The sequence below is a fragment of the Chenopodium album genome, chromosome 19, assembly GCF_948465745.1.
Source record: "Chenopodium album chromosome 19, dcCheAlbu1.1, whole genome shotgun sequence".
Taxonomy (NCBI): domain Eukaryota; kingdom Viridiplantae; phylum Streptophyta; class Magnoliopsida; order Caryophyllales; family Amaranthaceae; genus Chenopodium; species Chenopodium album.
This window is the reverse complement of record NC_137852.1, coordinates 11,008,833-11,036,478: the sequence shown is the minus strand read 5'-3', so window position 1 is coordinate 11,036,478 and position 27,646 is coordinate 11,008,833. Positions and strand designations below refer to the sequence as shown.

Sequence of the window (27,646 nt, the reverse complement as noted above, 5' to 3'; positions counted from 1 at the left end):
GGTGTTTAAGTAACGGGTTGTGTAAGTTGTTTCGTTGCAGGTTTTTCGGATGAAGGATGTAGCAGGGGAGTCTGTTGCTGTGCACAAGGTTGAAGAGATTAAGAGAATGAAAGATGTTGCTAAGAGAACAAGAAGAAAACGAGCCATTGTTTTTTTTTCTTTGGTGTTGTGTTTGTTCTAGTTTGGTTGATGGAATAATAGTTTGTATGAACCCATATATATATAGTGTGTTTGATGGGTGTTTGACTTCAGGTCGAATTCATATCGAGGTAGAAAAAATTTTTTTTTTCGATATGATAAGATAAAAGGAATATCAGTAGATTTTGTTTATGAGGGGATCACCTAATGTGGATAAAAATTTGAGTTAAAAATTATACGAAGTACTGAATAGAGTTTTGTTTACTTTAGATTAAAGGAAGAAGTTAAGAGGTCTTAAACCTCTCAATTCTATTGACAATTCCTAATTGTTAAATTTCAGTTGTTATTAGGACTTTAAGCTTGTATTTTAAAGAAAATAAGTTGGTTGAGGGTGGTCTGGTAATATGTAATATGTTAATGAATATTAGGTCTACATATTCTAATTTCCTCATTGCAAGCTAAAAAAAAAAACCTTTTTACCTAAAATTTGTATTGGACTTGAAATAAACACTCACAACCAAAAATTTGTTTCTTTAGGTTTCACAAAGATATTAACACTTTGCAATTCATAATAATGTTAACACTTTCTATTTCATAAAATTGTTCACTTTATTCTACTTTTTGCCAAATGATATTTTTTAGATCGTCTGTCATTTGGCCTACCCCTTACCCTTGCACTTATGCAAATAGTAAATGTTACCTACATAACATTCATGATGCCTCATCTCATTGTCTCGTACTCTGGTGCCTAAAATAGGTAAATGAAACAAATGAAGTGTTGAAGAAGTAACATATATAGGTTCCAATGAAGTGGTGCAATGTGCAAATAATGTTTAATCAGACAATGTTTTCTAATCGAAGAACAATGGATCTAAATTTAGAATCCTACAACTTATTAAGTATCCCTTTTATGCAATTCCACACATGAGAGATAACAACCAAATAATCAAGAAAGGAAATACTACGTAAGAAGTAGTTGCTAATATTATTTCAGAGATCGACGACGGCGGACTTTTAAATAGCCAAACATCCCTGCACCTGGTGATGAACCTTCAAATAAAAATGGCATATATCCAGTTGCTTTTTTGTATCTCTGCTGAATCTGCAACAGAAACGAGTTAATGTTCAATTAGAACAGCTACAGAAAGTCGAAATACAGAGAACTTATTAGTTATTTCTAAGGTGCCTGGTTTGTACAGGGTTTATAAGGCTTATCCCTACTCTGAATCTGTCACAAGCTAATTCTTACTATATGGTGTAGGACGAAGAAATTTAAGTTCAAAGCAATAAAATGGAGTACATAAAAAATAGACAACAAAAAAGAGGTATGGGATATGGCTTGGGAGCGGGATGATGGATCGATTACATCCTAGTTAATTTTTCAGTTACCTCGAGTATTTCTTGGCTACTCCTCATGGAGTTCCTTCCAATCACACATACGGTTCCTCCAGAGCCACCACCGGTTATTTTTGCCCCATAGAGTGCTGGATCCTCTGATCCAGATGATCTGCTATGCTGCATTTGCTGCACCAATTCTACAATCCTATCTGTACCATCCGAGCCCAAACCACAGGCATTGTAGCTGTAGTGACACTGCAAATGAGTTTGTGGTCAGATATAGGCAGAACTCATGTGTAATCAAGTAAAGATTTGTTTTTTTTCGAGGGAGTAAAGATTTGTTTTTCACATTCTTATACTTGTGTGTTTTTTAAAGATTTCTAACAAATTTGTTTCCCAACTCTAGTAGAAAACTAGAATTAATCTGGATGTCAATCATTATGAAAGCGGATAGTATACCCAATATGAGAGAGCCTCGTAAATTAGTGAGGGTACTCGTAATTGTCAGGGCAACTTTGAGAATTCTGAACAAGTGCTATTTGTACTATTTGTTGCTTATGATGATAGTATAAGTCGGAATATTACTCCAAGTATGCATTTTTACGTTGCCACACTTGTGTTTCCCCAACTTTCTAACAATTAGTTGCTACAAAAAAAAGGTTATAATAACTACTACTCCGTAGTGATTAATACCTGATAAATCAGCTCCCCCAAAGCAGTCAACTGGTCGTCAGAGGGCGCAGATGTCAGGAGTGCCTTGAAGGCCTAATGTCAATAAGTGAGAGAAGAGTTTAGCGTCAGCATGAAACAAGAAGATGACAAAACAGTACAAGGCAAATATGATATACATTATACAGCTTATTTAAGCAATCCAACAAAAAATTAAATATGGGTTAGAAAAATCTGTAGTCTTAAAAAACACAAATAACAACAAATTGCTTAGATAGTTTATGCTTAATAGTGGCAATGGTTCAGTGGTTTGAGTCTCACGTGCAAGACTTACACATTACATTTGGGCGCGGGATCAAACCCTCGCCAGAACTTTTTAGCTCCGTTTAATTATATATTAAACCATAGTATAAAAATTCTACTACCTCCGCTAATTTTTTATTTTAACTTGATTGACTATTTTTGACAAACTTATTAAATTAATTTTCCAGAGAAAAACCAATTTATTTAGATGTTTTGTACCTCATTTTTTAAATTCCTGAATTGGTCCCTACCTAATTCCATTCATAGCTTCCTCTTTTTTTTTTTCTTTTTTTTTTTGGTCAAATGAACCTATTCATTGTAATCTTTTACTTAACAATTGTATTTACATCTATTTTTTTGGTGAAGCAATTGCATTTAATCAAATATTGTAGATTCAAATTTGCATGAATGACACCAACAAATTATGGTTGTAAATGGAATTAAGACAAAAGTATTGGGAATTAAGACAAATGTATTTGATATCAATTAATAACATTATCTTATATGTTCAAAAACTCTGAACCCATAAGCATAAAATCCCAGGTGTAACACTAGATTGGAGCTGAATAAATCAAGATCTTGACAACAATTCAAGAGCTATGTACAAACTTAACTGTGACACACATAAATTTTTTTTGGAAATATAATAAAAGCATATTTTTTCCACAAAACTGCTAACATCTTTAATCTTATGAACTACGATGTACTTTCTAATTAAATCTTAAGAATACATAGCAGTAATATCTTACTCAATTAATCCACCTACACATCAAGGCTTTTTAGCTAGGGCTATATTCAATTATCCTTATTACATAAAATTATTACTTTATTCCTATATAAATCAAACCAGATTAGACAAAACAAGACAGATCTTATTTTGTTTGAATATTGCCAAACATTTTAAATTTTGTATTGATAAAAACTATGAAAATTAGACTCTTGAATAATACACATTAAGGCGAATGTAACAAGAATTCACTTGATAAATATACATTAGTGTACAAATAAAGTAAAAATTCAGTCAAACCAGGAGAACGGATCAAACTAGACCACACTAGCCTCTAAAAAAACTCATACAAAAACACCTTAATTTAGGCGAAGAGAACATAGCCTATGGGCAATTATTTGCAGTTGTAAAGAACAAACATAAGGAGTAAAATCATTGATCACTTCATCCAAGGACTGTTCAAAGGAAAGAAAATGCCTCACCGAGCAAAGAGAAAAGGCAATATCAATGTTAAATACAAACCTTCACTCGGAAATTTTCATATATAGGGTGCCTTGCAGCTGCTCTGACAGCGTAAGAGCTCTTTGAATCAATAACAGTAACAGGATCATTGTGGTTTCTATATCTTTCAAGAAAGGTTTCCCCATCTATACTCTCAGGGAGGACATTAGCATAAGCAGCTTCATATCTGTTAGAAATAAAGATGATCAATTAAGCTGGATTTTCAATCAACACAGTGGTATATTTTTGGTCTTATGGGAAGCAATAAAAGACATGCTAGACGTGACCAGTACAGAAATAATACAATAAAGCTCTCCAACTCATGCATATCGTAATTTGAAAAGACATCAAATGACTCTGAGCATAGAACACACTAGAATTGGCAACTAGAGGTAGAATGAGTGAACATATATAATATATGATAAAAAGAAGCTAATGCTAGTGTTTATGACTTGATTGTTTAATCCTACTCTTAATAGCTTCCTTTAATAAGTCGAGAAATTGTAGCACTACAAAAGCATATATCACCTAAGATGTTCCAAGAGCTGAGGGAGGCGCATAAATGAATGCATACACATGCGGTATGTGCATATTTTGAAATTTGTAGGTCAAGTGAATGCAAGCATGCATATAAAGAAAATGTTGGTGCATATCAAAGAACCTACAACTGCCATACTATATTCCATTTCTAACAATCATGTGGCAGGAACACAAGAAGACCTACCTATGAGGCGTTAGATTGCATAGATACTCCAAGTTAGCTTCAGTTCCAATTAATTCAGAGCCATTGACATCATCACTTGAGTTTGCCACATCATTTATTGATTGTGAATGAGATAATGTATCAGATGCTGAAGACTTTATCATCTCCCGCCCCATGAACGCACCTACTCTCACTGATCCATAGTCCGCACCTCCAACACTGTAAGGCAGATAGGTGTTTAAATAATGATCTTTATTATGCTTCAGAGTAATATGGAATACAAATCATATACTGGAGTGTTCATTTTAAGAAGGTACAAATAGTATTTTTCGCAAGGTGTTAAGGCCTTTCACACAAACTGTCAGCCTTAAAGATTCTTCCAATTGTAGTTCTAAAATAAAAGATTTACAAATTTCAATTATTCTTGATACCAAAAAAAAAAGATATAGGTAGTAGATCTTTCATTATAGAGAGAAAAACAAAAGAATGTGAAAAGATAATTAGTCGCCAACTTTTCTCAAGCTTCATCAACAGATATGGTGTTATGATAAGAGGAAAGGGTCATCCATCAACCTGAATGCACTTCTGCACATGCATCACACAATCATAACAATGCAATACAAAACATGTTTCCTAATTACTTTTCATTTGATAAGGTAAGACATGGGATAGAGATGTTCATGTGATACTTGAGATTTGAAGGACCCATTGCCCAAACACAAGAAAAACAGCATGTACATTCCAATGTAAAATTGACCTTTACAGTGCTTGCCAAATATTAAGAATATCCAAAATTTTATCACTCAGAAAAGTATACTTTACACCTTCCTATATCTGAATCTCAATTAGTTCATAAATCAAAAGCAAAAAAATTAAGATATCAAGGACCAAAAGAAACAAAATGAACCCGAACAGTATGTATTTAATTTAGCTAGGAATCAGGACATCCTTTTTAAAATTTAGTCAGTTGTATCCATTTCATTCCTCTTTCAAGGTTAGCTTCACCATCTCATAACCATTCAAAGTGGCATCTTTGTTTAGCTCTAGTATGCCAATTCAACTTAAAAAGCACAAGCGTGTATCCAAGGCTTATAAGGAGTCCTTACCTGTGTCGTATTCCTGAATCAATACCCCAGAAACGTATATGGTTTGGGATTTCCACCAATCCTAAGACCTCAGCAGGCTGCACAGTTGAAAGTAGCAGAGTCATACCAACATGTCAGAAGAATGTAAATGAACTATTTAAGCCGTAACTTGAACATAAGTTACCTGGCAAACCATTGCTAGAAGTTTATTTGCTTCACCACATGCCGAAGCCATCTGATCCATCACACCACATGGGGCTCCAACAACACGATTCTCTACCTAAAATAGATCAGAAGCGGCTATCAGAATAAGGTGGCATTAGGAATCCAAGATATATTTACTACAGGATCTCAAGGCATTCAAAGCTTAAATGTAGCAGAACCTTTTGGCAGAGCAATGCAAGGTCTCTTGGAGATATATCTAACCCTGCAATTTTCACAAGTGAACAGAATTAATCAGCATTTCTAAACACAAAAACCAAAGAAAACAGATAATAACAGATACTCTGTATTTGGCAATATTACACAAATACAACAAAACCAAAGCCTTGATCCCAAAAGGATGGTTGACATTTGGAGTTCAGCTGAGTTCAGCCATGTATGATAAGGATTATTTGTAATAATGAGCAAGAAATATTGACAGTTATATATATTATAAAGCTAAGAAAGGTGAAATGGTGAAACCTACCAAATCCATATACAGATTTTAATCCTAATACAGATTGAGAGAGCATCAGTGGAGCTCAAACACGTTGATAAGTGCTTTGTCTATCCCATAGCAATGTTAAGAATTTCATCAAGTATAAGAAATGGTAATATCAGCATAAAACGTACTTTTAAATACTAGTTTACAGCTGAAGCTTGTGGAAAGCTAAAAAGTTACAGACTTGCAAATGAAACAAAGCAAACATATTGGGAAACCCAAGAAGGAATTTTTTTCAAGCACCGAGGGGTAATATGGAAAACACAAACATGCCACAAAAGCGTCACATAGTTCCATATGCCAAGAACAATTCAAACCAACATGAGTTCAGCGTAAATTGGAATCTACTTTAAATACCTATGTTTAAGTAAAAGTACAAATACTTGTAAGCAAGTAATTCATTACCATGAGCAGCTGCAACAGCTGACATGCTAGCAACCTCCACAGAGGCAGATGATGAAACACCTTTACCTTCGGGAACAGCAGAAGAAACCTGTAAGTTCACTCCAAATATAATTCCAATTAGATTTTTCGCACATGAAAAAAATTCAAACCAAGCAAGAGTAATAAAAGCAACGACGCCCTAAACTCATGATACAAATATATGGGAGAGCCCATCCCAAAAGCTAGCTCAAATATAAGGAAAGGAGAGTTCATAATCCTATATAGGCTCCACACAAATCCCCACATATGACAGCTTAATATGGATTGCTAACACAATAATATGACAGGCTTTGTGTTGGGATTTTCCTAGCCCATGTTCCCATGACAATGTGGGGGATGATGGATGACTAAATACCATTGGTCCGGATTTATGTGATTACACAACCTAAAGCTAATTTTAAGGGGAAGGAGAGCCCATAAACCAATAAAAGCCCTACATTATCCCCCCATAAACAATGTGAAGCTCAAGTACAATTCCCTGTTATAAATCATAGTAATTCATGTAACTCCTCCCTAAGCAAGGTCTCCTAGGGTCAGAAGGACTCAAGTCCTATACTCGGTCATTCATAAATAAAAAGGAGGAAAAGGTAAAAAAAAATACTCATTTGTTCAAATTTATAAATTATAGAACTCAGAAAGTTGTTAAAGTAATTTATAGAAGATTTTGTACACCAATTAGGATCTTAATTATAAGACACAATTTTTATTCACTGATCTGTGACTATTGAAAGCTTCATGCTTGTGGGCTTGAAGATTCTGCATCCCTATCTTCATGAATTTAACTTCTAATGGTCTCAACACGCATTTGTTGGCCTATGTCAATTTGTAAATTGTAATGAATTCGGAAAAGAGACAGTGTGATTGTTCATGGTCAAAAAAAGCCCTAGTCGAAATAAAAAAAAAAAAAAAAAAAAAAAAAAAAAAAAAAAAAAAAAAATTCTCTACGACCAAAGCAATATGAAGTACCCAATTGATTTTGGTCAAAAGAATATCATTCTACAATATCGATGCAACGTTTATTATCAATTATAATATATATATAAGATTATAGGGAATGGTACACTGAAGCTATTAGTATATTGGTCAAAACAAGCCCCACTTGAAAAGAAATCTCAGGACCAGTGGCCATCAAGCAACCAATTTCTTGTTACCATTTAGAAAGTGAGCTACACAGTCAGTATAGGCATTTCTAACTTTCCCAATCTGCTCTCAATGAAAATGCAAATAATTTTCACTTTCTATGTGATGGTGAACTGGTATTTCAGCTCATAACTTACATACTCATGGTGGACTTTTTATATTGTATATCCTCCAAAGTCTAAACAGTATTCTCAACTATTTATGATCATAATTTCACATGATACACACAGCCACTTCCAGCAATCAAGTATACAGCAACAAAGTTCAATATGATCATTAAAAGAAGAAAGCTATACCAGCATACTGATACTATTCTCAAATCGTACGCCCAACTCAGTCATCAAAACCAGAATTGTTCCTGCCACATAAGCTGCCCACCTACATTAAATCTTAAATTTTAGCTATTGTATTTAATGAGGGGGGACATAAATTTGGCAAGTGGACAATTTTAACTGACTTCTGTGAAGGGTCTCGGGAGAAGTACTGCTGTGCCTTCTCATATGAGATTGGCTTGTCTCCTTCCATAAAGTCAGACAAATCCATGTCAAAAGTTGGACCACGATTGCTCAGCTCTGCTCCAAAAGATACCTGTGGTGAAAAAAAAATAGAGGGCATTTAGAATGTCGTCTATCTTTAGGATAACTGTAAAAATCCAGCCTACTGAATAATTTTAATATACCACCAGAATTAATGAAATCAAATAACCAATCAAGAGCTATAGAACCAGGATTAATGAAATCAACTAATCAAGTTACCAATCAAGAGCTACAGAGCTTATTAGCATTTACTTTGTAAAACTTTACCGTGTGACATGGTATAAAATCTCAGCTGCAACACAGCATCACGGCCGCATGAAAAAATATTTTGAGCTTACCATGACTGAGATAACAGTCAAAATCATCCATATTGCCCGCAAAAGTTGCAACCATTTGCGACCACATCCGAGATTTAAAACCATGCCACATGAGTACATGACTATCTAGGAAACCAAACTTACATAGTTACATCAAAGAAAGATGTTTGCTACTTACAATTTGAAGGACAGGTGTTGGTCCCTGTCCTTTATCTTGCTGCCGAGCCTGTGCATGCTTCCATAGCTTGTGTTTATTAGGGTGGTTTTTTTGCAATGCAACATGGCATGCTTCCTTTATAGGCATCTGCAAGTAAATATAGAAAAAAAAAAGTGACAAAAAATCAGCTAAAGCATCAATCAAGTTTCATAAGATAATACACCATCTGCCAGCGTCTAATTCCAAAAACAAATCCAGCGTACTTCCAAGAAAATGATTCCACAACCATATCCAAAATACTAAGAAGAGAACAATAACATTTTTAACATAGAGAACTTTAGTAGTAAATACATAATTAATTATTCTGTACATAATAACTCCATTAGTAAACACCCAATCACAAAAGATCCTAATATTTCTCAGATTCAGGATCTCTTCCAAAATCCCACATTTGTTTTCAGATGCACACAGAGGATTGAGTGCTCCATGTCACCATGTGTTTAGTATCAAAGGTTTTTTTCCCCCAATTGCGTAGGGCAAAAAAAAAAAAAAAAAAAAAACATTCTGCAATATCGATGCAACACTTACTATCTCAAAATAATACGAATAAAATAATATAGGTGATGGTACGCTATGAGAGACATTTTACCTAAATTTTTTCTAACTGGATTTTTGACTTACAGGAATTGTTAAAGTAGCTTAATGAGCTGGTTGGATCAAAGTGAGTAGATCTTTGGTAATTAGTTAAATGTAAAATATACAAAAACATAAAGAATCCTTTTCGTGGCATATTAAAAGGATAGATGTTCAAACAGATAGATCAAATGGGAAGAGAATTTGGCATCCTGGTGCTAATCAAAAGCTAAAAAGAATAAATGACAGATTTCAAAACACATTGTCTAAACTTACAATAAGATAGCAACTGCTATCAAAGACAGAAATGAATCACCTGTAAAACAAGGCTTCCTGAATAGTCAGCAACACCTCCCATTACGTCCAGCCTTCCAGGTGCTCTAGCCACAAATATTTCTTCCTGTAAGCCAGACAAACAAATTTCAATAAAATAAAAAACTGTGAACTTTTCTTAAATAAAGGAGGAAAAACTTATATCAACAGTTATCTATAAAGCAAATTCAAAAATTCCGCTTATTTACCAAATAGCAAAATCTTAAATAATTGTAAATTGCCTAGAGCACGGCAATACTAAAGCTTGAGTAGGGCAAATGATTGTTTAATTTGCATACTAGAATGAGAATCAATAGTTTGCATTCAAAATGAGTACAGTTATTAGATCCTATTCATGCCCAAAAACAATTAGGATTTGCATAAAAATACTTGGCATTCCATAACTAAGAAATGCAAAAATATCATTGCAGAAAAGGCTCTTAAGCCAAAAGAAACCAACCTCCCAATTAAAGAATGCTGTTGCAGCTTTGTACTCCCGGGCATGATGTTTCACATCCTTCTCAAAATCTTTAGCAAGATCTGCTAAACTATTCAAGAAACTCTTTGTATCATGAAGATCACGAAGATCACCGTGAAGAATTTCAAAGCTTTCTGTGTATCTAAAAAACCAAAACACAGAAAAACATAAGTGTAACACTTCGATGAAGTCACTATAATAAACATGCAGTCGTAAATAAAAAAAACAAATTAAAAGATAGTAGAAGCTCACAAGCTATCAGAATCCTCCAATGCTCCATCAGCACCAAGCTTTGGAGAGCCAGAACGACGACCCATTTCATTTTGAGCATTGGCATACCATTCAGGAACACAGAGATCAGGATCTCTACCTGGCATTCTTTGAAGCTGGTAACCAAGAACAATTGCATCGCGTAATCTTCTAGCACCACTAAGCTATATGCACCCAAAAGTGATACAAATATCAGAATAAAAGTAGATGACATAAAATTTTCTGGAAAGCTGATTAGCAATTGGAGAGCAGAGCAAGCCTATTGTAGACCCTGCCACCTTAGTGAGTATTGTCTGGTGATAGAGTCACACAATTTAGTGGCTTCAAGGTACTTCCACTCACTTTATCTGAGACATAGTATTTTCCAACAGCAGCATCTTGCAAAATGCGAGCAGCTACCTGCAATCCAGTAGTTGTGATGTCATGCCTTAAATCAATTTCATAGAGACACAAAAGATACAAGTATCTGTAATTAAGATCATCAAAAATAAAGGACCCGTTATTACTAACATAAAACAGTTTCCTATCAACATTCTTCAGTAAATTTTCCATTTAATAAGTAAACCTTGAGAATTGGCACTTAAAATAAAAATGGATGACGGGATGACCAATACAGATACTCCCTCTGTGCAGATTTAGTTGGACCAGCAGAAGATTTTATGCAGAACAATTGGCTTCTTATTTTATAGTGAGTTAGTTGGTATATAATTAGTATGACGTGGGCCATTGCTTTTTGAGGAATGCGAAAGAGTTTTAAGATTCTTTCAAAAGTAGTTAGTAAATTTGTCCCAAAGTCAGTGAGAGAAATAATAAAAGTGGATCCTTTCGAATTATACAAGTATTGCAAGTAATGTAGGAAGACTTTACAAGAAAAGCAGTGCAACTAAATCCAAGACAGAGGGAGTACTTGAATTTCCTTGGTAATACCTGTTCCAAAATGTCAGTAGTACCGTGCAGATAGTTATGAAATTGCTTTCAAGGAGCTACATCAATATTGACTAAATGAATTCATAAGGTTAGAAATATATATAAACAAAGCAAGGCAGGAAGATTTTTCATAAGGATGCAACAAACCAGCAAAGCAGGTTTTTAAGGTTGATTCTTGGTTATGATGAGGCTAAGGAGGCTTTGCAGGAGTGCTCTCATTATTAGATTGGAAGAAGAATTCAGTGTTATGATAACCATGGTAGATGTTGGTGGGTTTTCATCAATGAAAGTTTCACTATTAACGATCAAAATAAAATGTAAAGTTTAGTAGAAAAAACTCTTCAATTTTCCACACTGATTTTCTTAAATCCTTGCCCTATGCAGATGAATTGTATTCTCTATTCTAATAATTTTTTCTCGCATGTGTTAGGAGCTTCCCCATGTTCTGTTTGGTAAAATTCCAATTAGTCCGCTACAGAGGAGGTGTTAGCAATGAAATAAGTTCTGGCACCAAGGTTTAAATATAATGGATTTCCCATATTCAACAAGATTAGGTGCTTATTTAGTCAATAGAACAGGCAATGAGATAAGTATAGAGCCTGCATGCTTCTTGTAGTATAGTTAGCTATCCATAGGCTGTTATTCCCATGGCTTGTTATATTGAAGGCCCGTATAGCCCAGTTTTCTTTCACTAATAGACTTTAATACCTCAAATTAGGAATCAACAGATATGTAGATCACAAAGGTTTTACAACCACAGGCGGATCTAGTAAGGGTCTAAGGTGGCACATTCCCCAATATTTTAATTTAAAATAAAAAAATAAAATTAAAAAAAAAAAAAAAAACCCTAATAAAAAAGATAAAATGTGACTATTGAATCGACAATTAGCTGTGTCCCCACCAACTTATTAATCCTAAATCATTCACAACCACTGCATACACACAAGCACGCACGCAAACGAAAAAAATATATAATGATTATGGTTATACCTCTCCACCATTTACACCACCAGCATAACATGGCTTCAAGCTCATAGCACGATCAATGTAGGGCTTCCAGTGTCCAGTCAGTAAATCTCTCCGTATCATCTCAACTCCACATTGATAAAACTGTATCCCACAATTGCTACAATATAAAACTGTAGTGGAGAATAATTGATAGGGACTGTACCCTAAGAATGAGTAGGACTTATAAAAACAAGCACCTCTAACAGATGTCTCAAGAAGGGTTCCTCGTTAAAATAATCTCTGCGTACAAAGACAAAGGGTAATTTGTATGCCAAGGCTTCACTTGCTGTCCCATATCCAATTTTTCCTGAAATACGAAAGGATGAAAATTATTCTTGAATTCCAAAATAAAATACGAAGTAGAGGTTTTTCTATGCTATCAAATTTTGTGCCCACCAAGCATGCAATCAGAAGCTGCTATTAAATCAGGTGTGTATGCATCTCTTGCTAGCTTTATGAAGCCTGCTGGAAGTTCATCCTTATCAGAAGCTCCACAGACCTATAGTGGGAGTACAAATGACATTGATACAGTAGGTAAACAGATAAAATAGTGACAGAAAGATAAAGATCAAAACAAATAACTAAAGAAGTTCCAAAAAAAAATCAGTTTAGATTGAGAAAGAAAAATGTAACATAACATATTTTATACCAAGCATTTCCATCCAGGAGGTAAATGATCTTCCGTCAGTTTCAAGCCTGATGGCTGCCATAAGCAAATAATTGCAATTATAAATGACAATGATAAAGGTAATGGCGCAAAATAAATTCATAAATATAATACTTAAATAAAAAAACTGAAGAGGTATATATAACAGTGACAGTTTAGTATACACTAAAGATGAAGCAAGAAAAGAATTTATGCCACAAGAATCCTTTCCAAAATAATCTTATCTGAAATATACAATAAGATAGCAATCTTTTCTTTCGTAAAATATACTCTCTGTTCTCTTTTAATTGCAATTTTTTCACTAATCACATTTCACACACATTCCTTTGACCATCTCTTGTGATATAGTCATGTGAGATCTTAATAAATTCGTCTTGAAATATTGTTTCAAAACATTAGCTTTTGATAACTTTTACTACAATATAAATAAACAGATATTAATGGTATAAGATATGTGTTGGAGAGCATGACATGTCCAATGCTGCAACTAAAAGCGAACAAAGGAAGTATATTAGCTGTCTTTTTTGACCCATTTAAACATATTCCACAAGATTAAGTCAATCAGAAGCTACTACTAAAAAATATATGTATGGATAAATCTAGCAGAGAACAGAAAGTCAAATTACTCTTCTATTCACATAAACAGAACATAGAGGTACTTTAAAAATTTGGAAGATTAAATTATTATCACATTAGACTAAAATTAGATGAAATAGAATTAAGAAAATAAAAGGAAGAATGTCTATAGATGACTCTGTGTTTCAATTATACCTTGCAAAATCAAACTCGTGAAGGCCCTTTTCACCCCTAACCTATGTAAATCATTTTATCTTATAGGCAAACTCCAACCAGTCACTTAGTTGAGAAGAATTAGACAAATGCAGTAAAAATGTACTCCAAAAAGGTGACTTGTCAGACTAGAATGTCTTACAAAAGAAAGCTCCATAAGGGCATTCGCACCCAAAACTATGTAAATCTTACAATCATATAAACATGTGGGCAGCAGAAGTTTTAGTGTGTTTTCTGAACAGCTTTAGCCAAGAAGGTCAGACAAAGTGGTTGTCAGGAGGATACTTTTTAAGATAAGATATCTATGTTTTATTTTGAACAAGACACAGAGCCCTAAAAAGAGGATTGAACTGCACAGCTTTGACCTTGTGTACATCAAAGACTAACAAGACAGGAAACCACCGTGAGCATGGAAACATCTCAAAAACAAAAAGTTAAAAAACTACAATCAGTTGCCATAAAGATTGCATCGTTCTCTTGCAACTAATTGACCCACTATCCACATAACAGCAAAAAAGGTAGACTGCCTCAAACTTAGCAAAACCATAAAAGTCACATGAGCCTAACTAATTTTCTAACTCACCTGCCCACCAAAATTTAGGATCAGCAACTTCATATTATCCTCAATTCCAAGCTCTTTTCTCACCTACAAAAAGATAATGCAGCTGCATTAATACAAGTAAATAGCATTTGAAATTAGAGAGCTATGATGGTAAGGATCACAAACAGACCTCCTTGCGAGATCTGTGTAACCTCCTAACAACCAGAGGTACATCGATAACATCACGAAAAGCAGGCACTGCCAAAACAGAAATAATGTCACCATTTCAATATTTAAGAGAACAATTTGAATCATATAAGGTTGTACATGAGTTGTGATATACTTGGACAATATCCTGGAAGCCGAATCAGGAACTCTGAATGAGAATAGTCCTCTGCGATCTGCATGATTTTAGGATCTTTAGTTAGGCCGACTCAGTGAGAAAGCCAGGCTATTAGCAAAATTCATCAAGATAATAACGATACAAAGTATAGGGTTGAAATGCTTCATTTTAAAAAGCATGCCTACATGCAAGGCGAATCCAGGCAACAGAATAAATGCGTAAGAGGACCTGGGTTACAGTGACCAACAAGAAGCACATGTCTCCAGCTTCCCTAGGGAGCCATTCTACCTTTTGCCAGTCAGGGTTTCATTCGATATAAAAAAAATATGACAAGCTAACTAGATTCTAAGAACTTTTCAGCTGATTTATAAACATTTAAAGCTGTATACCAAACATAGCCAATAGATTCTCCATGTGTTATAACAATAAGGTGATGAGATGTAAGCATGTACTACTCAGCCATATTTCAATATCATAACCTAGGCCTCAGCTTCAACTCAAGCAACAAATCATAGAGAACACAGAGCACAAGCATCATTTTGGCATTAATTTTATCACATAGGAACTTATCTAATCAAGTTTGGTTTTAAGAATGAAGAATAAATGTAGAATAATCGCAAAGGGGTTGAAGTAATTTCCTATTCTTCCAACTGACAGACTTCATACAGGGACATAATGTACTGTAGAAGATCATGTAAAATAGCCACATACACAACTGTTTAATAGGATGTGAATTAAAATAATATAATTCCTTGTCTTCTTATCATTTCCATAAAATTACAAGTGTATGGAGCATCTATTATTTTTTCCAACTGGATTTTGATCTCGTGTTATTACTTATACTTGTGACAATGTTCACACAATGGATTTTGTTAGATGAAGAGACTTTATTCCAAGAAAAATTAAATGTCGTGGAAAGAGTAATAATTACATCTAAATATAACAGGAGGTCTTCTCAAACAATTAATGGAACACTAGAGTATGTCAATGATGGCAAAGAATTATTAGAGCTAAACCAAGCTATAAGATAAAAGCAATTGTGCAAAAGGTGATAATCAAGAATTTCAATATACCTGCCAAACTATGGAACGGTGGTGATGTCCAGCAGCCAAAACATAATCTGCATATATAAAATCCCAACTGCAAAAAGAAATATGTTAGAAAAAACTTTTTAAGCCAAAAAAAAAACACAAATAGATAAAAAAAAATAATTATTCAGCAATTTGGCATCAAATTATGTGCTTCAAAAAAATACTTTCTGAGCAGAATGATCTCCAAAACATCAAATACCGTGCCTATGGAAGTTTACAGTTGTATGAGGCAACTGACAACTACAGCATTTGAACACATAAACAAATAATGCTGAATACAATATCTTAATTAAAAAAATAAAATAAAAAAAATACAATAAAAAAAATAAAAATAAAAAAATAAAAAAGCACACACTAATCAAGCACATAGTAAGAGAGCAGCATGACATCTACAAAAAGTAGAATTGCTTATTAGAAGATATCCCAGCACCACTATCCATTTACTCACTCAAACAAATTAAGTGGCAAGTAATTTTGATACAGGTCCATGAAAGTAAGCAATGATATAACAACACCGAAAAGAAACCCAACCAACATTATAGTAGAGCACTATAAGGACCTGGATCACTGTACCTAAAATTGGTGACACAGACACAACGAATTCCAGCATCTGCAGCAGCACGGCATGCGACTGGAACAACATCTGAAACCTGTTCCACGACAAAAGTAGTTATATGCCATTATATATTACAATTATGACAGAAAATTACGCAAAGGGAAACCTTTGCCATTAGAAGAGAGCAGGGAATAAAGGTCTTAGGAGACCCAATAGATCAAAGAGGAGCAAAGTATTTTTACCACTAAATCTGCCTTGATTGAATTCAGCCACTCAACTTCAGTCTTTAATATGGAATTCCGGGGAACAACAGCTGTCTCATGATACTAAAAAGTAAACCAAGCAGAAATATGATTAGTAATACATTGTTCATGTCCATCAGCAAAGAAAAATCAAATACTTTGTACACTAGTAAAAGGAATTATCAATAATATCCTATGAACAGTTCAACTTCAACAGCCCATTGGTAGACATTAAAAAATGGAGGTAATAACTGAGTTTTTAAGTAATTCTGCAAGGAAAATCTTACGACAATGTTCATGATGATGTTTTTCCATAACTATGCAAATTTTTACTACGAAAAAAATTTCAACTGTCAATCAAATACACCTCTAAATGTGATATTGACTGGTAATGGAGATTAAGAGCAAGAAAATGCACTTGGGGCCAGGGGGATTCCTTAGGATAGATTTGCAATAACATAGACATAGGCATGAGCCTTTTTTGCAAAGATACATAAGATTTTATCATAACTAACGCTATAAAACCATACCACCTACCAAATGAAACATAATAGTAGAAAAAACTCCATATAAACCTAAATTATTCTCCCCCCTGAAGAGTACACAATATAGTTTCCTAGCTGGCACTATATTGTATTGGGAGCTTATTCTGCTTTTCTGTTAGTCAAACAATTACTGCCAAGTCTCAGATGTTCTCTAAGCAATCACATAATTCACAAGTTTGCATGCTACCTTTTCCAGAGAGGCTAGACGATCCACTGTCAAGGCATCTGCCTGAACAGCTCCACAGTCCAAGAGCACCTGTAAATTAAAATAGATATCTACAAATGAAAAACGAAAATCTAGAATGTAAATGTTAAACAGCTAAAAGTAACAAAAGTATATATCTTAAGAGTATTACAGATTATCCTCTTGTCTAGTGTATACTGATATTATTATCTGTAGAAAACAAGCTAGATCCAGAAGCAAACAGGAGAGTAGGTGTTTCTGGAATGCTCCAAAAATGTACCATTCTCCCCTGCTCCTTGTATTCTGCAGAACTTTGAACACGCCTTGTAGGAAAAAGCGTCAGCTTGGTCTCAGTCAAGCCTGATAATGCTCCCTCCGTTCCTGAATACTCGCAACAGTTTGACTTTGATACAAATTCATATATTAACTTCACTACATTTTTACTTATATATAAAAATCATTTGCTATCGACCCTTAGTGTGTAATATATTGTTCAATTAGCATTGGTATATATTTTCAAATATTATATATTTATAATTTTATTAATATATAATTGTATGTACTAAAAGTCAAACGTGTGCATTGACTAGTGTGGCCATATGCTAGTCAAACTATTGCGAGTATTTAAGAACAGAGGGAGTATATCAATGCCAAGGCTACCCTAACTCACTTCTATACTTATACTATATTTGGATAGAAGGAAATGAAAGAGAGGAGGACAATTTCTCTTGTTGGGTAAAGGATTGGGAAAAAGAAAGGGAAGGACAGGAAGGAATCCATCTTTCCTCTCTTTAATAAGCATAATCCCTCCCCAATTGGAGAAAGAATTGGAGGGAAAATAGAGCTCACCTTTCCGCTTCCTTTACCTTCTTCCCCTTGCTCCTCTTTCCCTCCCCCTTCCTTTCTTTCCTTCTTGCTATCCAAACAAAGTTTAAACTCTAGTAATATGGCTACCTTCATATGCTATGTGCTAGCTTATGCAAATTTCCTTTTTTCTTTAGGCTTACAACCAAGAAAAACATAGTTGATAAAAAAAAATTGTCCTTTTGACAAGCATAAAATATGTATACAAATTCCAATACTCCCTCCCTTCTAAAGTAATTGTTAAATTACCAGAGTTAATTTTAAATTTGTTTTGCAAAGAGGTGATTGATGAGATTATACACTTTTAGGAGAACTAGATGGATTGACCACAATATTATGTATTTTTAGTGTTTGGAAAATAATTGATTTAAAAACTTCAATAAGTTGATTTTAAAAGGGTATTCAACCCGGCTTTTTCGCTTCCTTCCCTCCAATTCTCTCAATCCAATTTTGTTATTGTCCTAGCCTGCTATGAAATATTGAATATCTTAATTGAATCTACTTTTTAGTTATAGAATAAGTTCAAGCAACCAAGAGTTGCACAAACTGTACTGTTATCACAAGTTGAGAACTTGTAAACTTTTGTGCCTACACAACATACTTGAAATGATTTCTAGTGAACTATACAACCACTACTTTAACCAAGAAAAGGAAAATCAAGGTAAGATATATACTTTACGAATGTGAAGACGAGGTGACTGGATTTCTGTAGTGTAAACGAAGTCAGGTGCTGCCGAAACTAGGTGAACGTCATGGCCAGCAAGAATCAAATGTCTAGCAACCTGCAGATAAAAAAAAAAAGTATTAAACATTGAAGAAAGAAAAGATTCAGAAAGTATAATATACAAGTAACAATTTTTACTAACGGATCATTAGAGAAATAGGCCAAAGTCGTGTCTTAGCATGCGTGTTTGGTCAAACTGCAGCCCTTAACAAACAAACCGAAAGAGTACAATACTCTTGAAGAAAGAAAAGATTCAGAAAGTACAATATACAAGTAACAATTTTTACTAACAAATCATTAGAGAAATAGGCCAAAGTCGTGTCTTAGCATGCGTGTTTAGTCAAACTGCAACCCTTAACAAACCGAAAGAGTACAATACTCTTACTACAATACAATACAATACATCCTATCAATACATGACTTTATCCCATCAAAAACATCACTTTATCCCAACTAAAAACAAACCACTTTATACGTCCGAATTCAATTTTACAATTATAACCCAATTTATAAAATTCTATGGAGTATTTTCCTATCACACCCTCGCAGTCGTAGCGGGAGGAGGCCGTACGCAACATGATCATGATCATCATGATCAATAATGAACAAAAACAAATCAAACCCAGAACAATGTAGCACAAAATCAACTAAAAAAAATGAAAGATTCAATTAAAATTACCTCAACAACACGAGTGGCGTGCCCAAATCCATGACCAGTAACATAATAAGCAAACACAAGATGCTTTGGCGGAGCTGATACATCTTCTCCTTCATTCTCAATCCTCATTTTTCTCTCTCGTATTCAATCAATTCTTCAATTTTACACAATTTTCGACAAATTTTTCAAATGATTTAAAATAATTTTGAATTCAATAAAGTAATCGGAATATCAATTTGATTAAATTACAAATATCTGCAGAATAAAAAAAAAATTAGGGATTTTTAAAATAAATAATTGAAATCAATTGAAAATCATTTTCTGAAAAAGAATTGGGCGAAATTTGTTGGAGTAAAAAGAGGTAACACGTGATTTCTTGAATTTATAGGTGAATTCTTTGGAATTTAGTTTTTTTTTTTAAAAGCATTCTTTGGAATTTAGTTGAAGTAAGATTAACACTGATTTTTTTTTTTTTTTTTTCACACTTTATCTTATCACTCCAATATTTTGGGTATATCCAAAGAAAAACCTTAAATTAAGGATTAATAATTTTTATAAGTCAATTACACGTCATTTTAAATATGGGTAAATAACGGATTACTTAACAAGTTGGATAAAAAAATAAAATTTGTTTCTTCCAAAAAAAAAAAATAAAAAAATGTTGTTGCATTTTAATTATCATGAATGTGACCTGAGATATGATTTGTATATGAAGTAATGTATATCTAGTTATCTATATTAATAGTTTTAATGATGTACCAATAATGCTCTATCTTAATTTGATATAGATGACAAGGATAGTCCATTAGTCATACTTCAACTCTTATTAATTATTGCATTCTCTTTGTGTACACTTGCTTAGTGGATAAAGTACGTAATACACAAGTTCCTTACTCAATTGTCCACTTTTTCATTTTATGTTGATTATAAATGTTACTTGATCTTACAATTGTTTAAGTCAATAAGTTTCAATCAGGTCCAACAAAATCCAATAAGTTTAAAGCTACCGTTAAAAATCAGATTCTAGGGCATGTTCACATTTACTGAATTAAGCTGAATTGAACTGAAATGATTGGAGCTGAACTGGACTGGACTGAATTGATTGGAGCTGAACTGAACTAAACTAAACTAAACTGAATTGAACTGAGCCGAAATGAATATTTTATGAGAGAGGAAAATTAGGAGTTGAACTGAACTGATTAGAGCTAAACTAAACTGATTAAAGCTGAACTGAAATGAAATTAAGTAAATGTGAACAAGCCCTTAGAAGCTTCAATCAAGTCTATATGTAATACTTTTTTTAATAATAAAATGCTAAATACTACTTATAAATAATTAATTGTGCCCATTAATTTAATGGTACGACATTTTTTTTATGCAAAATTACATTTAGTGACACAAACTTGAAGTGTACTATATTTACTAACACAAACCTTGCCTCTATCATTAAGGGCATGTTCACATTTACTAAATTGAGCTGAATTGAACTGATTGGAGCTGAACTGAACTGAACTTAAATGAATATTTTATGAGAGAGAGAAATTAGGAGCTGAACTGAACTGATTGGAGCTGAACTGAACTGAACTTAAATGAATATTTTATGAGAGAGAGAAATTAGGAGCTAAACTGAACTGATTGGAGCTGAACTGAACTTAAGTAAATGTGAACAGGCCCTAAATTGACACCAAATTGTTCACTAAAGACCATAATTGATATTTTGGTGATCATAATACATTCTAATCGTATAATTTAAAAGACGTTTTAACGAGAAGCCTTCAAAATCTTAATATTTTAATGTGTAGTTTGTATTTTTTAATTCTTAGGAATTTTATTTTGAATGTGTTGGGTTCTTTATAACAACAAAAAAAAAAAAAAATAAATAAATAAAATATATTAAAAAATAATTATTTGCAGCCTTGCAGGTTTACATTCATCGATGATGAATTTGCAGTTTGTAGTGTTCTAAGGCGAAAATGATCAGCACGTCACTTGCATTCACCTATTTGTACTTATTGGTTTACATTTTTTTTTTCTTCTGGATTGACACTGTACAATAAGGTAATCCAATTCATTTCAATAAATGAATATTATTGCTTTGATTTGTTTCATTATTACTGCATTATACAACGTCATACTGATTCGTGCATGAGATAGAAATTATTTTTACTATGGCTAAGGAATATGAAGATTTAATCCAATCGTGAGATTGTCGAATCAACTATGTGTTTTTTTTTTCATCAATATTGTGTAGTTTATCATAATTGAGTGTTTAACCATGTATTTTTTTTAGTACGGTTTAAGTCTTTTCTATATAAGCTTTAATGTTTTCATTTTACGAGTACTAGGGGAGCCTACGCGCGCGTTGCGCGCGACATAATCGATGTTTATGGTCGAGTTGTGATAGCTCATCATGGCACCCAAAACCTATTGGCTATACTTTTGAACGCATATACTAAGAAATAAGTTGTTGTCAATTGTATCGTTGGGTAGGTACGAAAATGTAACACTTGAAAATATATAGATAAATGTGATGAATGATGTATAGTTGTGCAACATTCTAAACTTAAGTTAAACTACTTTAAAATAACGTCCACATAAAGTAACAACTTTTCGTTGTCTAATAACTAATGTTGTCATGAAATTAAACCATAACCTCAAACATTATTATTCCATCCTCCATTTAATTTCTAATTGATTAATGGGTCTTAAGTAAAATTACAAAATTACACATGGAGGTAAGAAGGTAAACAAACATTTTAAGGGGTATAATGGTCCATGCACTATTCATAAGAGCAATCTTCTACTTTTTATAAGGTAGGGAAATCTATAACTAGTACTCCCTCCATCCCCTTTTAATAGTCCCTTATTGGCATTTTTCACGAAAATTAATAAACACAAATAAGAATAGTTAAAATACATTGAAAAAGTAAATTGACATTGGGTATACAAAAAAGTAGAGAGAAAAAGTAATAGAAGTACATGGGAAAACAAAATTTACATGGGAAATATAACTTTGCACAAGTATTGTTGCAAATTGGAGGGAATTTTAGTAATAAATTAATATTAATGGTTGTTAGAAAAAGCAAATGGGGTGAACATTTTGGGACTAAAATTTGCCCATAAAGGACTACCAAAAGGGGACACAGCGAGTAATTAAAAAGCAAATGTTAGCTCTATCAATCTATCATACATGTTTTTTAAAAACACAGTTAGCTATCATACATTTTTAAACTATTTCAAAATCAACGATTGATAGTACAGTGTGGTTTAGCTATAGTTAAGTACTAGACGAACCCCGTGCGATGCACGGTTTGTTTGAATTTTTTCTTTTATTTATTTTTTTTTTTTTTTTTTTGTATTTATGAGCTAAAATTTGTTATATATTTAGATAAAATTCCTAATATTAAAAGATAATATTTAATATTTAATTAATTTAAACATAAAAATCCCATTCGCTAATTTTACTTACGTGGCATTTGAATTATTTAATTCTAAAAGAAATTAATAATCTCTTATTTAATTGGCTAATACTAAGATTTATAATCCTACATGGCGCGCTGAAAAAATTATATCCTACGCGGCTCTCTAAAAACTCGGGGAAAAACTCCCCTTTATATATATATATTAGATTTATCCATGTATATATTAGTTTGGATGGATAGCCATTTGTATTTATCTTTGAGTTTTCCTCCACTCCTATGATAATTTTATAATCAATATTTATCATTGGTTAATGGGTCGATGGTTAGTTAATAGTTAGTACACATTTAAGAAAGGATTTCAAGGTTAATAATTGCTAATGTATTATCTATAAGTAAAAATCATTTTTTTAAAAAAAAAAACGATATACATAACCCTAAATTACATCCCTCCTTTCTATTTTTGGTATTCCAAAATTATATTCCTCTTTTCTATGTTTGGTAAGTTTTTTTTAGTAAATCAACTCTCTTTTCTGTTTTATATTTAATGCTTTCTCACATATTCTTACCTAATCTCACTCATAATCCTTGTGTCAAATTACAATGAATATGATTGGTTAAAAATTTTCAATTAGAAGCATGTGATTGGTCCTTTTTTTTTGCAAAGGATTGATGACATGTCATGAGTAATAATAACTACTTTATCTTTGTACTTCCCATTGCATTATCTAATTATTGTTATTTGTCTTATTCTTCCCTCCTTAATTTCCAAAGAGGAATGTAATTTAGGGACTGGGGGAGTAATTATTTATTTTGTCAAATGGAAGTTTTGAGTAATCCTATCTATACTAATATAACCCATGTATTAGCACGGGCGCACACTAGTGATCATAAAGACAAAACACTAATTGACTCCACAACTAAAGTATATAATTACACATAACCCCAAAAAGTATATGCATACTAGTATACTACGTACATATGTATAAGTCAGAATTAGAGTCAGATTACAGATCATATTATCTCGGAATCGGAAGTTTTGTAGAATCTAACTCCAACCCTCCTCCGACTCGAAGTCGAATCATTTTAACGGATTCAGACACAAATTCCTTTTTCCTCAGATTCAGAGTAGATTTTTTTTATCGGATCGGGACAGAGTAGGGTCAATCCGAACCAGTATATAAATATTTTGCCTCCCCTAATTGGGAGGTAAAAAGTAGCGATTTGAGTGTTGGGCTGGAGTTGGCAGATTTGGGCTGTTTGGCATAGGCTTTTGGTTCACATGAATAGTTATTGTAGACCAGTCCACATAAGAATTTTTGGAAAATAAAATCAAATTTGGTCTACAATAATTTATTGTAGACTGGGTCTATACAAGACCGATCGAATCCTAATCCTATCTTTCTCTCTCCTCCCTATATAAATTAAATTCAGCAAAACTTTCAGAAGCAGTGAACAAATAATACCAGAACAAACTTTCAGAGGTAAAGTTGAGCAAAATTTATATTATTTTTGGATTCAAAAGTATATATGCATATTTTAATTTTGTTATTGCTGAGATTTATTGTTTAACATTGCTCGCTTAAGATGAAATTTGCTAAATCTCAACTATATATTTGTGTTTACAATTGATTATTATAGTTCGCTTAAGATGAAATTTTCGAAATCTCAACTATTTGCATCTTACATTAATTGATCAATTAATTAAATCATCCGTTGGATTGATTTGTAATCGTGAATTGCAAATAATGTTATTCTCTTTTGATTGGTAGCAGATATTTGTTTGAATTAACCAAATACAAAAAAACTGCTCGAATGCCTGCTAAGCGTAAGAGATCTGAATTAGATCAATTAGCCGCGGAATTAGCTAAGCGTAAGACTAATAATAAGACAGCTCCAGGAACATGGCAACCAGTACCATTACCATTGCAAAAGGTGAACTTGTCGTTTGTTTTATAAACACGTGTTATTGCTAGTGTGTCTTTTATTATATAATTACTAGCTTAGGTCCCGTGCCATGCACGGTAATCTACAGTTATACTCCGTATATAGTTATAGATTATTAATTGATAAATATTGATCATGAATTAGTTGATGAATAATATAAGTATGTGGTATGTTGAATTTTCAGTTGTAGCTTCTAGTACACAACTAAAACAAAAGTAGGGCAAAAAATTTGAGCATTTATGTTGTAAATTAGGCCACAAAATTGTTTTAAGATTGAATACAATTTTTATTGTATAGCTGTTCAAGTTTTTAAAGATGATTTGTGAAATTTAAAAAAAGATTTGGAATTATAAATATAATAATTACTACGTATTAATATGGAATATGTTTTTTTTTAAATAATTTATTTCCTTAAGCAATAGATTTTTTTTTTAATTAAAAGAAATAACTAAGGACATGACATGTGTCATTGCTGGTGTGTCTTTTAGTATATAGTTATTGATGATTGATGGATTGTTTTCATGTGTAGTGTTCGAGTGTAGTCGACAATTTCAACCGGTTGAGCAATGATATTATTGTGTGTCATATAATGTCTCGATTGTCCTTCAGAGAAACCGTGGCAACAAGTGCCCTTTCCCGTAGATGGCGCACCTTGTGGATTGACAGCATTGGATCCAAATTGATCTTTTCATATCCTGCTACACATGATTATGATTCTAGACTAAGTATAAGACAACCCATCCTAGCAAGGGGAATAAGTCACATTTTGGAAGTTGTTAAACCAACATTTGATGAGCTAATTATTCGTTTCAGTTTCAATTCTACTACTGGTAGTAGTTATCAAGCTATCAATAAGTGGGTTCAAATTGCGCTTATGAACAAGGTTACTCGCCTTCATCTGGACTTCTCATCACGGACTAGTTGCAAAAACTACACTTTTCCAGCTATACAAAAGTATTCTGGAATTCATATCCTTAGAGATGTTTGCTTAAAGTGTATAAATGTTTCAGGGGAGGTTATCGACTTTATGATATCAAACTGTCCATCTCTTGAGCGTTTAGCTGTTTGGGGATCGCGTTTTCTGCATAAGATTAGAGTCAGCACACAAATACAATCCTCTAAGTTGAAGAGCCTGGAGTTTGTGAATTGTTATTATAAAAGGATTAAGATCTCATCACCAAATCTCATACATTTGCGATACAGTAGTGGTTTTCAGGAATGCCTTGAACTAGATTATGTTCCCCTTTTATCTAAACTTTCTATAGGCTCTTTATGCTTCTTAAAAAATGGTGCGCGGCTTTTTATCAATTACATCGCTCAACTCAAGAGGCTTAAGCTGGATATCAATTCTTGCACAGCAAAATTCTCCGTAGATTACCTGCTGAGATTTCCTAAACTCATAAAGCTTGAGCAGTTGGAAGTTAAAGTGGAACCGGATCGGTGGAGTTCTCACCCTTACCTTTGGCTAATCATGCTGATAAAGGCTGCTCCATCCCTGCAGAAATTTTCAATTAAGGTAAAATTAAAATTAAAGCATTCCTTGTGATTCTTAGTTCCGAAAAGTGATCTGAGTATGTTTAAGGAATTTACTGGACCTATCACCACCTTTGCATTGGCATCTCTGTTCAGTGTCCACACCTACACTTCCTTGATCACTCTTTCGAATTTCATGTATAAGTCACCTTTTCACTGTCTTGTTGAATGGATTTACAACCAAATGAGAACAAATATCTCCGGTTGCATTACCAACTCCAATGAGCTCTAGCTCTCTTGCTAGCTCGGCTTTGAGCAATCCCCTAGACTTGCATTCTCCACCTTTCCCTCTTTAACTCTTTGCACACTCACTTGGTAAAACTCCGATTAGCATTACTAGAATTGCATTGACTCCTACAAATTTAACAACAAAGTGAAGGTTGGGGCTTGATATGTTGATGCAGTTTGCTGAACTTGAACTGTGGTTGTAATGTTGGTTTCCATACTTATTTTCTAAGCAAGATTTTGTGTATTGCTTCATCTTTATAACTCCTTTTATCTTAATTCATAGTTGTATATATTCATACTAATTTTAACTCCTTTGTTCTAATGTTATAGTTGTATATCATACTAATTCTGTTATGTATTTTTGGTAGCTGAACAGGGTGGAGGTGTATCTTGATGAGGTTATGTATCTATATTTTTGTTGGTAAATATACATTTGTGTTTGAATTACTATTATGTGCTAAACTGAATTTGTATTTGTGTAGGATGATTGTCACAAAACCTTACTTAACATTATTGCGAAAATACGTCATCCAAGCCTCAAGTTCATTGAGATGCTGAAATTTAGTGGAGGTTACTCTGAAATGGAACTTGGTCAGCATTTGCTCAGTATTTCTCCATTGCTTGAGCAGCTTGTGGTTAGTGGGTTTTACAGAACAAGTAAGAAGAAACCTTGTGCTGTTTATGACAGTGTTGAAGAATATAGAATGCAAGCTCAAAAGTTGAATAAGTGGCTACCTCCAACTGCTAAATTAGTTATACTCTAACTATTATATGGCTTTGAAATATAATGGCTACCGAACTATAAATTGGGTAACTATTAGATTTAATATCTGTACGCTTGATTTTTAGTGGAGTCTGGATCTTTCATGATATGTATTTTACAAAATGAACATATAATTCATTAATAATTCAATTTTCAAACTTCA

The 27,646-nt window shown here is 33.2% G+C and overlaps 2 protein-coding genes across 2 annotated transcripts; one reads left to right on the top strand and one right to left on the bottom strand.

The window, feature by feature from the left end:
• Positions 1 to 914: 914 nt before the first annotated feature.
• LOC145595985 (L-arabinokinase-like) lies at positions 915 to 20,101 on the bottom strand. The gene is made up of 29 exons (XM_081652413.1): positions 19,615 to 20,101; positions 18,886 to 18,993; positions 17,351 to 17,419; positions 16,619 to 16,702; positions 16,394 to 16,470; positions 15,803 to 15,869; positions 14,730 to 14,787; positions 14,577 to 14,644; positions 14,429 to 14,491; positions 13,039 to 13,092; positions 12,786 to 12,888; positions 12,587 to 12,696; positions 12,372 to 12,491; positions 10,797 to 10,853; positions 10,437 to 10,618; positions 10,167 to 10,326; positions 9,711 to 9,794; positions 8,783 to 8,908; positions 8,209 to 8,339; positions 8,048 to 8,129; positions 6,573 to 6,660; positions 5,848 to 5,891; positions 5,649 to 5,744; positions 5,486 to 5,562; positions 4,401 to 4,598; positions 3,698 to 3,863; positions 2,170 to 2,241; positions 1,528 to 1,731; positions 915 to 1,240 (listed from the first exon to the last, which is right to left on the bottom strand). The coding sequence occupies exons 1-29, from the start codon at positions 19,720 to 19,722 to the stop codon at positions 1,124 to 1,126; spliced, it is 2,973 nt and encodes a 990-aa protein (XP_081508539.1). The 5' UTR covers positions 19,723 to 20,101; the 3' UTR covers positions 915 to 1,123.
• Positions 20,102 to 24,827: 4,726 nt separating this feature from the next.
• LOC145594010 (F-box protein At4g22280-like) lies at positions 24,828 to 27,484 on the top strand. Its single transcript, XM_081650358.1, has 4 exons — positions 24,828 to 24,947; positions 25,489 to 26,475; positions 27,089 to 27,118; positions 27,203 to 27,484. Exons 1-4 carry the CDS (start codon positions 24,828 to 24,830, stop codon positions 27,482 to 27,484), a joined length of 1,419 nt encoding a protein of 472 aa, XP_081506484.1.
• Positions 27,485 to 27,646: the final 162 nt, after the last annotated feature.

What these genes read in the sequence shown, in the direction of transcription:
- LOC145595985 (XM_081652413.1), bottom strand. Translation starts at nt 19,722, where the DNA reads ATGAGGATTGAGAATGAAGGAGAAGATGTATCAGCTCCGCCAAAGCAT. An exon ending in ACCGTTCCATAGTTTGGCAG is followed by an intron (nt 14,788 to 15,802) that starts GTATATTGAAAT and finishes AAAATCATGCAG; the next exon opens with ATCGCAGAGGACTATTCTCA. An exon ending in GCTTCCAGGATATTGTCCAA is followed by an intron (nt 14,645 to 14,729) that starts GTATATCACAAC and finishes CTGTTTTGGCAG; the next exon opens with TGCCTGCTTTTCGTGATGTT.
- LOC145594010 (XM_081650358.1), top strand. Translation starts at nt 24,828, where the DNA reads ATGCCTGCTAAGCGTAAGAGATCTGAATTAGATCAATTAGCCGCGGAA. An exon ending in TACCATTACCATTGCAAAAG is followed by an intron (nt 24,948 to 25,488) that starts GTGAACTTGTCG and finishes TTTCATGTGTAG; the next exon opens with TGTTCGAGTGTAGTCGACAA. An exon ending in TGGAGGTGTATCTTGATGAG is followed by an intron (nt 27,119 to 27,202) that starts GTTATGTATCTA and finishes GTATTTGTGTAG; the next exon opens with GATGATTGTCACAAAACCTT.